The sequence below is a fragment of the Pinus tabuliformis genome, chromosome 6 (genome assembly GCF_031772625.1).
Source record: "Pinus tabuliformis cultivar Carrire ecotype Pingquan chromosome 6, CPIR1, whole genome shotgun sequence".
NCBI lineage: Eukaryota > Viridiplantae > Streptophyta > Pinopsida > Pinales > Pinaceae > Pinus > Pinus tabuliformis.
In genome coordinates, this window is record NC_142292.1 from 1,767,489,816 (window position 1) to 1,767,503,702 (window position 13,887).

The 13,887-nt window shown below is 35.0% G+C and overlaps 1 protein-coding gene across 1 annotated transcript in view; it reads right to left on the reverse strand.

The window, feature by feature from the left end:
• Positions 1–13,373, reverse strand: part of LOC149266023 (disease resistance protein RML1B-like) — an 83,682-nt gene extending 70,309 nt beyond the window's left edge. The window contains exons 1-4 of the mRNA XM_089406830.1: positions 12,823–13,373; positions 11,371–12,475; positions 10,911–11,261; positions 9,184–10,800 (exon numbers count right to left, since the gene is read on the reverse strand). Of these exons, the coding sequence (XP_089262956.1) occupies positions 9,184–10,800; positions 10,911–11,261; positions 11,371–12,475; positions 12,823–13,373 (3,624 nt within the window). The remainder of the gene's footprint in view (positions 1–9,183; positions 10,801–10,910; positions 11,262–11,370; positions 12,476–12,822) is intronic.
• Positions 13,374–13,887: the final 514 nt, after the last annotated feature.

The window sequence follows — 13,887 nt, forward strand, 5'->3', positions numbered from 1 at the left end:
ATATGAGCCATTTAATAAATTTGAAAAATAATGGATTTTAACCAAAAATACAGTGTTAGACTTAGATCTCATGGCATTACAATTGCAACAAACGCTTTTAATGAAATATACAATATAAAAACCATAGATTTATAGATAAAAATTAGATTACAACTTGTTTACTTGAAAAACAAGGTAAATCTAATAAAAAACACTATCTATCAAGATTCAATATCAAAATATATTTGATATTGTACTTTTAACTACTAAAAAATATTATCTTTCTTTATCACCTCAATATTACTTTTGAATTTGGAGAGATATAGGATGATGTTGTGGATACTTTCCTACTTCCTCAATACATCACCAATCCTTCCCATATTATTCAACATGGCTTTAAAATTGATACCATGTTGAAAAAATGCCTTCACGCAAAATTTTATAAAATAAGGAAAAAAATAGTTGCAAAGAAAATAGAAGGTTAAAAGCTTATGAACCTCACATGAAAATAGAATTAGTTGATATTAATTAACTCTATGTTAAATTCTAAGAGATCAACCAATCTTATAATCCAATGAGTGTGATAAGTCTCATTTACATGTTAAGTTATAGATCCTCTCAACAAATTGACAAATATGCTAGAATAAACTAAATCCTAAAACAATTAATTTAGATGTCAAGAACATTAGGATTAGGATATTAATAGAGTGACCCTTCCCTTATTACTCCCTTGATGAGAATATATGCTTGAGGATGGGTCAATCGTCTATTCTCACTACTTCCCCACAAGGAAAAATCTATGCTTGTGGAAGGAATGATCAAACCTTCAACATAGTCCCCCTCAACAATTAATATTATTTTTCAAAAAAGGGTTCACTAATAGTTACCTTGGGATCCTCTATGAAACAATGCCATGCACAAGGGTGGGTTGGTCTGCCCCTCCTTACAATCTCCCCCAATGAAATGATTAAGGCTTTAAAAAGGGCCAATAGAACCTTTCTCTCATGCTTCCTCATGATGTAAATACTATGATCAAGAAAAATTTGGTTGATCCTTCCTTGAGTTCCCCTTTAGTGTATATTATGCATCAAAAAGGGTTTAATGATCATACCTTCGAATTTTCTATGACATCAGTATTATTCTTAATGGTCAATGAAATCTCCCCTTAGGTCTCCCTCAATGTCAATACTAAATTTGAGGAAGAGTTAGTTGAACACACTTAGTGCCTCGACATAATGAAAATATTTTGGTCAAGGACCTATGATATTGGTTAAAGAGAAGATCATCCCCTAAACAACCCTTCCCTATGACCCCTTAGATTACAATATTATGCCTAACAAAGGATTATTAGCTAACATATCCCCATTCATCATCTTGATGGAAATATTATGCATGAGGAAGGGTCGATCAACTCATCCAGTGGATATCCTATGACATGAATACCATCCTTGAGAAAAGTTTAGTCAACCCTTCTTTATGTTTCCCCTTCATCAAAATAATATGATGAATCTTTGTGATAATTATACAAACTCTAGAAGAATTAGAACATATCCCTATAATGGTTAAGGAAGCTTGAAAAAGAATTAGGAGAATTTTGAGGTCAAAAAAATGTCTGAAATCACATTTTTTTACTTGCATTTTCAAAACAAAAAAAAGTATGGGTCCACTAAAAATACAAAGTCGGCACTCATAGGATGCACTTCACATTTGAGTAAATTTATAAAGAGATAATTTGAAAATATGATTTAAAAAGAAAGCTCTCTATTTCTTTAAAATTTCATAAATCATATTTTATTATTTTTATTGGGAGACCCATTTTAGACCTCAAAATTCTCTTAATTGAAGACAATGTTTCCCACGTAATAGACATATAAGTTTGAAAAATAAGAGAACATATATATATAATAGATTTGGAAACCTAAAAAATGATAAAACATATCCCTTATAAGGAAGCTAACTTTGATATCAACTAATACAAAAATAACTAGTTTTAATGGTTGAAAAACAAATCAATTATTATTATATTTTTAATAATTCATCACTTTATGTATGAAATCACAATCTTTATGTCTCCTCTATTATTATTAGTCCCTATCCATCGGCAAGACTATAGCAATCACTTTGATCATTACTTTGCTTTAGTTATATAAATATTTGCCTATTTGCATTAGTTAAACACGTACTTTATATATTCTTCGCATATATTCTTCGGTGAAAGAGTTCTGAGGCTCGGTGAAAGAGTTAAAAACATACTCTATATATTCTTGGCATATATTCTTACTCTATATATTCTTCGCATATATTCTTTGGTGAAAGAGTTTTGAGGCTCGGTGAAAAAGTTAAACATGTACTCTATATATACTTCGGTGAAAGAGTTCTGAGGCTCGGTGAAAGAGTTAAACACGTACTTTATATATTCTTCTCATATATTCTTCAGTGAAAGAGTTCTGAGGCTCGGTGAAAGAATTAAAAACGTACTCTATATATTCTTCGCATATATTCTTCAGTCTGCGGGCTGCGGTGGGCACGGGCGATCTACAGTTAGGTTTGCTAATATCAGGTGCACACATTCCTTATCTTTTTCTTTTTCTAATACATATTTGCTCATATAATTTCAAGTATGAATATTTCACCACAGTTACCAAAGATTACCAAGGGCAGACCTAGCATAGTTACTCTACAAGGCCTTTATGAGTATATAGAGTCTTTAGAGAAACATAGAGAATAAAGAGAATCCAAGCTACAAAAAGAGTTAGAAGCCATGCTGGAAAATAAATTTGCATCTCTTGAAGACACGATCCAAAAACAAATAGAAAATAAAATAGAACTACTGGAGAATAAAATGGAGGCAATGGAGACTAGATTGCAGGTTATAGAAAAACAAAACCAAGATACTAACCAACCATCCCAGCAAGGAGATGTTGATACTTTAGAGAGTCTTAAAATGAAAGACATGATTAAAGAACTAGAAGAAAAATTTAATAGCCGCCTCACCCTAAATAATGTGGTAGATAATTTAGATATCAAACTAATTAAAGATGAAATGAAAAAATTAATAGAATTAGACCACGAACGTAACAAAAGGGCCTTGAACCTTATAATATTCGGTTTAAAAGAGGAAGTAGATGAGGATACTTTAGCCTTAGCCCAGACAGAATTACATAATAGATTACAAATTGAAACAGTGTGTCTCACAGAAGCAACAAGGTTGGGGAAATTAACCGAGAATAAAGGAATACTAATCCACATAAAGGTGAGCTCCATTGATCATAAGCATGACATACTTAGTAAAACCTCAAGTCTAAAAGGAACGAGAATATTCATAAATGAAGATCACATTCCAGAAGATCAAGCAGAATTAAGAAAGGAGGTTCAAAAGGTAAAAGAAGCTAGAAAGGAAGGAAAATGGGCAATAATCAGAAATAGAAAAGCCTTTATTTGAGATAGAAACCAAAAAGATAGTAATCAATAGCAATTAAACATGCTTCGGATCCTTTCTTGGAACTGTCGGGGCTTCCCATGGAACAAAGGCCCCAAGCTAAGTTGGATTTCAAATGATGTTGATATTATTTTGCTTGTTGAAACTTGGGAGCACGAAGAATCTAAGGTCCTTAACATAGATGGCTTTACGCTATGGTCTACTTGGAACAAGCGATCCTCCCGTAGAGGCATTGGGGGAATAGCTTGTTACATTAAGAAGAACATCTTCCCCCATGTTAGGATTTATAAAAACGACCCTCACAACCAATATAGTTGGATAGAGATTAGAGACATTAATAATAAAAAGTCCTACATAGCAATATGTTATTTTCCCCCCATCAATTCTAACTTCTATAAGAAGAAGAATCTAGATAAAACTAACCCTTACAATGGTTTAGAGAATGATATTTCTAGCCTAAGGAATGACGGTAATATCCTTTTAATAGGTGACTTTAATGCGCGAACTTCAAACAACCAAGCTATTATTCTAAGCAATCATTCCAACCCTAATCCTCATTGGTTAGACGAAGACCCTACTCTGGCTAGCAGGTACAAAAGGAGCTCTGAAGACCTCGAGGAAAATTTGTTTGGGTCGGAGCTAGTCAAGCTCTGTAGTGCTCAGGATCTCATAATTTGCAACGGTCTAAAGAAGTGGCCCAATTCCAGCATCCATGGACTTGGTAGCAGCGTGGTAGACTACGTTATTTCCGATCTCCCATTATACAACGAAATAATAAATTTTGACATCTTAAATGACCACGAACCTGACTCTGATCATAGGCCTTTACTTATAACTCTCAATTTTGTCATGCATAGAGTTCCCATAGAAAATAATACTTACAGCCAAAAGAACTTAATATTTGATAGAAATAAAAATGATCTCTTTCTAAATGAATTAAAAACTAATTTGCTTCCTTTATCTAGTATACACAACATAGAAGACCTCTATCATAATTTTACTACAACCCTCTCATATTCTATTAACAAGTTCTCAATTGAAGTTTCAAATAATCAAAGAAATAGCAAAACCAATCCATGGTATGACAAAGATTGGTAAAGTGCGAGGAGAGCAATTAAGGAAGTTGTTGATGAATCTCTTAAAATGGACAAGATAAAAATATATAAAGCCCTAACTAAAAGGAAAAAGAGGCAGTACATTCGTCAAAGACAGGAGAATCTCTTACACCTCTCTAGGGTAGCTCCTAAGAAATTTTGGAGGCAAATTCTGACTAGGAAGACTAAGGATAATAATAAAATTGCTCTTCATGATTGGAATTCCTATCTTAAAAAGCTTTATGAATCTCCAAATGTCATGGATAATTTGGAAACCCTGCTCACAACGAAAGAAGTTTTCTCTTTAGAAGACATTAAGTTTGGGGTTAATCGCCTTGCTAATGGGAAAGCTAAGGACATTGAAGGTTACCAGGTGGAAATCTTAAAAATTGGAGGTCCTGTCCTCATCCCCCACATCCACAAGATTTTCAATCAAGAAGTCAAGCAAGGGTTCCCTAAACCTTGGACTGAGAGCCTCATTATCCCTATTTTTAAAAGTGGGGATACAAATAACCCCTCTAATTATCAAACAATTATGATCAGCCCTCTCTTAGCCAAGTTATATGGTAGTATTCTGGAAAAGAAGTTAAGCATATGGCTTGAAAGTGAAGGTAAGCGGGCTAAAGGCCAAGCAGGTTTCAGAAGGCATCACTCAACAACAGACCACCTTGTTACGCTTAGGATCATTGTGGAGGAATGTCGTAATGATAAATCTAATTTGTTTTGTTGCTTTGTGGACTTTAGAAAGGCTTTCAATACGGTTCCTAGGTACAACCTTTGGAATAGGTTAGAAGGGCTAAAGGTTCCTCTTGAGTTGAGAGCTGCTGCTATAAGGTTATACGAGAATGTAATTGCCAAGCTAAAGAGAAATGAGGGGTGGTCGAAAGATATTAAGTGTAACATCAGAGTTAAACAAGGTTGTCCCCTCTCCCCTACCCTATTTGGCATTTACATCGATAAGCTCGAAGGTTATTTAGAGGAAGCGGGATGTGATGGTAAGATCTTAGCTGGGATAGTCGTTATCCTTCTTCTCTATGCTGACGATATTGTTCTTTTAGCAAGGTGCCCATCTGATCTTGATAAGCAACTCAAGCTTCTTAAGGATTTCTGCTCTACCATGGGTATGACTGTTAACACTGACAAAACAAAAGTTATGATTATCAAATCCAAGAAGGACACTTATGCTAATTTTATGTATGACAATAATAACTTGGAGGAAGTGTATTCTTACAAGTACCTAGGAATTGATATCCATCACAAGCTCAACTGGAACCATAGCATTGAGAAAAGGATTAATGGGCGGTGGAAAGCTTATTTTGGTCTTGAAAATAATTGTAAAATAGCAAACCTCGTAATGTGGGATAAAAAGAAGTTCCTCTTTGAAACTTTAGTCACTCCTGTTATCTTATATGGCTGTGAGGTTTGGGGTTGCAGCATCTCCAGAGAATCATGGGGAAAGATTGAGCAAATCCAGAAGCGTTTTATAACTTATAACCTGAAAATTAAAAGTAATACACCCTATCCTATTCTCCTTATAGAAGCAGGTATTTCCCCTATTGAGAGCCTAGCTATGCTTAGGTTTCTGTTGTACAAGCACTAACTCAATAACATAGACGATCATAGACTTCCTAAGCTAGCTTTAAATTCCAGCCAAAACCACCTAAGGCTCAATCGAGGGTGGCATAAAGACACAAGGGCCTGGTTAAACTATTGGGAGATCAACGAGAATGATGCATTGCAAAACATAAATGACATTAAAGATATTGTTACTTCTAAGTTCAAAGAAAAATTGTGGTGTGAGAAAGATTTAGCGGCTAAAAGAAAATTAAGTTATTATAAGAAGGTCATCAACCCCACCCTAGAAGACCAAAAGTATCTCTCTATTTTAACTAGCTCAAAGAAGAAAATTAATATAGCAAAGATTAGAACGAATTCTCATGAGCTCCACAGTGAAACAGGTCGTTGGGCAGTTCCTAAAACACCATGGATGGAAAGGATCTGCCATATATGTGAGAATAGGAGCATCGAGGATGAAAACCACTTCCTCTTAGAGTGCCCTGCATACAACCACATTAGATCTCAGTTTCACAATCTTTGTTACAATACTGACCTTCCTAGCCTTTTACAATGTCAAAATTATAGTGAGCTCGGGAGGCTTCTCTCCAAGCTTTTTGAGCATAGGAATAAAATCTTAAATCAAAATAAATAATTTGTTTATTTAGGTCCGATAGATCATTATTTGGTCTCAGCAGACGTTAACCATTATCATCATCATCATCATAATATTATAGAGAGAAAAAAAAATTATTTTTGTAATATATTCAAATTTTATGTTTATATCAATTTATTGTTGGATACAATGGTGATTACTAAAGTGGAAACAATAATTATAAAACAAAAATGTCAAAAATTAAAAAACAATAGAACTTAAAGAGGAAAAACAAGGCCCATAGAACTTTGAATTCACAAATGGGTGTATTGTTAAGGCACTCCATGCTTAAGACTCACTAGTTCAAATCCATGTGGTTGTCTACTCCTTTTCCCATTATTGTTTTCTTTAAAACTAATTGTTTGAAAAGTTTTTGACAACATTATATACATGAACTATTTTTTTTTACAACATTACCTATTCACATGAACTTGATTTTGAGAAGATTTAAATCTCTTTTTATTTTGACAATACACTATGTAATCTCTTTTTATGAATGAATAATTACCTTTAAACTATACTTAATCATATTGGTTATTCATTATGCTTTTTTAACTCTTATATATATATATATATATATTCAATTTGAACAATAATTTTAGTTCTTTAATTCATCTTCTCTTAATTTTTACACCAATATATTACTTTTATCAATTTATCTTAACATTTATATCTACAATAACATACACATGTTATAATGCTCAATTCCATGTTTAGAATATCAATCTGAGACATTGTTTATTCAATCCACAATATGATCATTACTTTTCACGAACAAAGACTATTTCAAATGCTTTCATTTCTAAATAGCAAGATATTTGTGTTTTTAGCCAAGGAATTGTATGAAAAATATAACTCATTTTTTTAAAAATAAATTGTACATATTGTAAATAAAATTATGTTTAACATAAAAAAAAATAGGAAAAAAAGAAAAAAAAAAAACAAGGAAAAGAAACCCATTAAAATTTATGAAAATATTATTTTTAAATATTTTGAATTGATTTGAAAATAAATGAAATATTATTATAGAAAAAATAAAAAAATAAACATCATAATTTTCATTAAAATTGATTTAAAAAAATTCATTAAAAATGATTTATTTTAATAATTTTTAACTTATTTGATTGGATAACATTAAGTTGCAAAATACTATTTCTGTAAGTTTCATAAGTTACCTATTTCTTAGAAAGTGGCTCCACATTGATGAACCAATTTAAGTGATTAAATAATGACAATAATAAAACCTTTGTTTCAAACTAATCAACTTATTTGTTTTATAACATAAAACAAACTATTTAGGAGAAAATAATTTTTAATTAAAAAATAAATTAGTTTCTTTGTGTTTAAACTAGTGTTTATTCACATTATCATTAATAAATAAATAATTAAAAATTAAAAATTAAACTATTTTCATCTTATAAAAATTGATGACAACCTTATATAAAGTCTTTTCAAAAAAATAAAATTTTAACATAAAATTAAAATTATGTAAAGATTTGATTATTAAAATATGTCTCTCTTCAAACTTGAACTCAACTTTTGGTAAAAAGACGTTTTTAATCATTAAATTTGCCAATTAATCATATAAATTAAATGTTTGGTAAACACAAATAGACATCAATCCATGATAAAAATCAAAACACTTACTCCATTATATGTCACATGTTGCCAATTTTTTTTTGAAATTATAAAAATTAACTTCATTATAATTTTATTTTAAATTATTTATTATTAATTATAAAAATAATCAATATATAAGTTACACTTATATGTGTTTTAAAATAAGTGTAACAATATTCTTAATCATGGAAATTTTGAATTTGTAAATAATTCTTTTTACAATACCATGCCTAGTATGACGTGTTGATATAGCATTTTTTTAATTAATTAATTTAAGCTAAATCGATTAAATGAACATAACTAATTTGAAGATATAAAAACTTAATCCTTGAACTATGAATACTACTATAAATATTCCAACAGATTTAACTTCTATCATCCTCTTAATAATTACCCATACTTAAATTAAAATTATAAAAACACTTACTATAATTATTAAAAAAATACTGTAAATAATAATAATTATTATTTAATATTATTAAAGAAAAAACCAACCACCTTAACATTAACCTGTATAACCCACTTTCTTTAATGCTATTCACGCGAATAACACCTCTCACCAAAATAGAATTTGACAACCACGGAAGTGTTCGAACGGGAGCTTCCAAGTTTTGCCATCTATCTAACCTCAACTAGATGAACCCAATACTCCGACACTTACTACCAAGCAAAAGCAAGGTCACGAAAACAGAGAGAAACGCAATAAGGCTTCACATAAAATATTAAAATATACCATGGTCTTAATTTGACATGCTCTTCATTTTTTTTGTTTTTCTATTCCCCTCGCACTCTCTCGCTCCACAAATAGCAGACCACAGCCTCTTGATTTTGCGTTCTTTTACATATGTGAATCTTTCCTTCAATCGTGGGCGCAACTGCTCCAGTACTCTCCCACGCCACTGCAGTTTGGGACAGTACCTTACTCTAAGTCTTCGCAAGGACATTAAATGTTCCACACCTCGCAGCTCTTCTATCTCAGCGCATTCTTCAACATATAATAGTCGAAGCTTTCTGAAGTGCTCCAACCCTTGCATGCACTTGAACTTGGGACATAGATCAATCATCAACGCCCGTAAATTTTCCAAAGCTGGCAACTCTTCTATCTCAGCGAGATCAGCAACAGATAGCATTAGAAGCTTTGTGAGGTGTTCCAACCCTTGTATGGTCTTCAGTTTACTACATCCAGAGACTATCAACGAGCACAAAGATGTCAGATGTTCCAGAGATGGCAACACTTCTATCTCATCGCAATTAATAATATCTAGACTTGTAAGCTTTGGGAGGTGTTCCAACGCTTGTACGCTCTTGAGTTTGCTACATCCACTCACATACAAGTCCTCCAAAGATGATGTCGACGTTTCAAGACTGGTGAGCTCCTTTACATTTTCACAATCATAGATACCACAAAGCCTTCCTATCTGCCTCAATTCCTTACAGTCAGACAAATAAAGTGTCTGAAGGTTTCGGCAAACTCCTTCAGGAAAGGTTACCTCCCTTATCTGTACTCTAGCCAGTGCAAAGTACCGGAGCCTCTCCAAACCAAAGATACATTTGCCATTGGAGTCGTCCAATTCATTCAACGCTGCTACTCTTTCTCTTATTCGTTCTGCTGTTTTAAATGGAAGTTCGCCCAATGGACAATCTTCTATGCGAAAATATTCGAGATTGTTCAGCAGGAGAATATCCTGTGGTAACTTTTGTATCCCACAAGAAACCAAACTCAACCGTGTCAGTTGAGTCAACCGTCCAAAAGTATCCGGCCAGCATTTCAATCGCGGGCAATTGCTCACCCGCAAATCCTTCAAGCTATTGAGGGAACCGAGGGAAGATGGCAGCACTTCCAACAAACGGTCCCCTAAATGGAGTACCTCCAAGTTGCATAGGTCACCGATACCGCTTGGCAATTCTTTTAACTCAGCATCCACTAAATATATTTCTTCCAAGAACCGTTGATGTGCGACCTGGGGAGGCAATTCTTTCACCTCGGAACAACATGAAAGATCCAAGAATTCCAGCGTGGTAATATTTCCAAGTGTCTCTTTGGAAATGGTCACATTCCTACATTCCTTCAAAGAGAGACGTTTGAGTCGAGTCAAATTCCCAAAAGAATTTGGCAGCATCGCTAGGCGGGAACAATAAGACAAATCAATGGACTGGAGGTTTGGTAGCTTTCCGATGGAATCAGGCAGCATCTCCAAACTGGTAGCATAAGACAAATCGATGCGCTGAAGATTTGTTAGCTTTCCCAAGGAATCAGGCAACGATCTCATTCTTGTGAATTGTCTTAAGACCAGGCATGTCAAAGAGTGCATATAACAAAATTCCTCTGGCAAAGTTTTGATTTGGACAGTCCCATCATAATCCACAACAATCTTTTCAAGGTACTTCAGTTGTCCAATCGACTTTGGAAAATCTGAAAAGGGAGCGTAGATGTTTAACTCTCGCAACTCGGGAGGCGGCTGCAATGTCCACATTTCCACTGTAAGAAAGATTTCGAGATGATTCTCATCTACAAACTGAGATTGAAATCGAAATAAAAGAATAAGTATAAACACGCAAAATTGCGTACCTGAGATTCCTGTTGCCACAAGGTCTTCAATCTGCTTCCTCTCACTTCTAAAACTCTTAAATGTTCCAGGGGAACCCAAGAAGGCAGGGAAGAATAGGGGCATTTATACCAGCGGAGCCATATGAGATGTGGTGACCGCACCCTCCTCAATATAGCTTCTACATAATAATCTTCACTTGCAAGAATTCGCAAACCATGATAACGGTCTGTATTGAACAGTGCCCGCTTACAGTTTTCCAACAGCTCCTGACTACGCCTTTTGTACCATGACATTTCTGAACGGACACCGAATCCATAATGAAAACCATCTACACGATGAACCGTCGAAATCCCGCGAACTTCGGTTGTGACCTATTCAATCATAAAAATAAAAGATAGATAGTATCCAGGGCACAGATCTTGCGTTGAACAAAACAACTTTAAAAATTTTGAACCAGAGAGGAATGTTTGAATCACTTACAGACCACGACGATTCTTCAAATAACTTATCAACATTGTTATTGTTGGTGGCGTGACACCAAAGACGATGGGGCATTGTTCTTTCCGCAGCAGTATATCTTCCCATATCTCTAACCTGATCATGCATTGTTATCCGCTTTCCGCTGTCCAGTTCCAGAAGACACTTGCTCTCTAAATTTGAAATCCCCACTGCTCCCCATATTCTTTTTGCTGTATCCATATCTTCTCCTATAGAAAAGCAGGCCATATCTAAGAATATTTGCTGGTACTCTTGGTCGAGTGAATTATAACTAATTTTGAGCGTTTCCCGTATGTCCGCGGGTGGTATCTTGTGAAAATCATTCAATAGCTCTTTCCAATATGTGGCATCTCTTCCACAAAGAAGAGCCCCAGTAACTTTCAATGACAACGGGAATCCATCACAGGCCCTTACAAACCGTTCCACCAGATCTACAAATCCTGGTGGTGGATGTGGCCGATTGAAGGCATATGAGCAGAACAACTCTTGGGAGTGTGCTCTATTCATCCCGCTGAGCTTATAAATTGATGAATCTGCTATTTCTGAACATAGGAGAGCATGCTTGTCCCGAGAGGTAACTATTATCAAGCTATTGGAACTAAGAACATCCCTAATTGGTAAGAATGCATCCAATTGATCGGCCTTCTGTACATTATCTAAAACTATCATTGCATTACAAGAAGCTAGGTAACGTTTAAGGATTATCACACCTTGGTCCACAATCTCAATTTTAATATCCCTGTGTGTCAAGTCCTTAATGAGCTTCATTTGCAAATCAACCAGAGATTTTCTAGCTGCAGTTTCACTAACATCAGATAAAAAGGAGGACCCATCGTACTCAGAGCACCTACGGTTGAAGATCTGTTTCACCAAAGTGGTTTTCCCAATACCACCAACACCTATAATTCCCACAACCCTGGCCTGGACGTCACGCTCCTGCTCCTGCCCCTGCTGCGACAGCACTGTACTTTCAAAGTCTTGTAGCTTATCATCCAAACCAGTTGGATATTTAGCCACAAAAGGTGGTGTTTTTGGAAGTTTTTTCAATACGTTTCGCACAACTTCATCCAGGAGCTCCTGCTCGTTCCTGGATGAGTAACCAATGAGAAACGCTTGGGTAAATATGAAGTGTTGGTAGAGCAATAAGGATAACAATCATACATCTAAGAACAACACATATGCACTATGATTTATTCTGAAAAACCACATGGTGGAAACATCAGAACATCCCCAAAACTTGTGACATGGGAAATCCCCAAATTTGGTCACATGTAATAGGATATACTCAATACCACAGGTCTCTCACTGATTCAAAGTACCCGAAATTGCAACTGTTAACCTAATAACTTTAACTCATTCACTTAATCAAATTTAATTAATATCAAATACCAATCAAGGAACTAAAACGGACACGAAATAGTTAAAAATGTTTACCCATTAAAGCCCTTCAGTTCACAACCCTTCAGATTTGCGACATGAGAAAGAGCAGCTCTCCAGCCTTCAATGGTAGCGGAGTCGTGGCGTGGCTTCTCTCCATTAGTTTCAGGGTCGCTGCTTGTCTTCTGCTCGAGTTTTTTCAGGGCTTCAGCGTAAGCTCCCTTTTTGTCGTTCCACATGACCTCAGAAGGCTCGACATTGAAAAGTATTGGAACAATGGGAGCCCCGGACTTGAGCATAAGGACTAGTTCGTCGAGGCACCATGTCGATTCCGCATAAGTCGGAGAAAAAATCGCAATGTGCACAGAAGCCACTCGAATAGCGGCTTCGATTTGAGACTTGATGTCATGTCCGGCCTGCAGTTCAGGCCTGTCAAGAAACGGCCACAATCCATGTTCACGAAGGCGCTTGTCGAGATGGCTAACGAAGGTGTTTTTAACATCGGGCCCCCGATGATTGATGAAAACATCATATCGGGGGCAAGAGGTCGAGACAGAAGACGATGAAGCATCGCCTTTCTGTTGCGGTGGGGTGGATAGGTTTGGCATTGCAGAAGGCGGAATGGGATGAATGGATGGACTGAAAATAAGAAGAACCGCTGACACAATGAATAAGATGAATAGGTGAGGCGGTTATTCAAAACTGGAAGCAAGAAGCTGCAGCCGAACCCGAGCCCCTTTTGGCCAAACGAGTATTGTATCTCACTATGGGTGGGTGGAAAGGATGTGCTGTATTTTACAACCCTATTGTAATGTTATTTTACAACCCATTTGGTAACAGGTAACAAGTTTCTTGATTGAAATATTCCAACCCTACCTTTCACTTTTGTCACGGGAAGCGACGGAATGTGCATACGTGTTAGAGGCATTATTATAAACAAATTTATTGTTTCGGGTAGTTTTTATCTTTTGGTTTCTCGGGACACCCTTTATTATCTTATTTACATAGTAATTTGTAAATTAATTTTATTTCGTCTTTCATCATATAGTCGTCAAAAATCCAAAAAACAATTGCCAAGGAATCAATAAATTCAATGTTAATAAAAAACGACTATTTTATAGT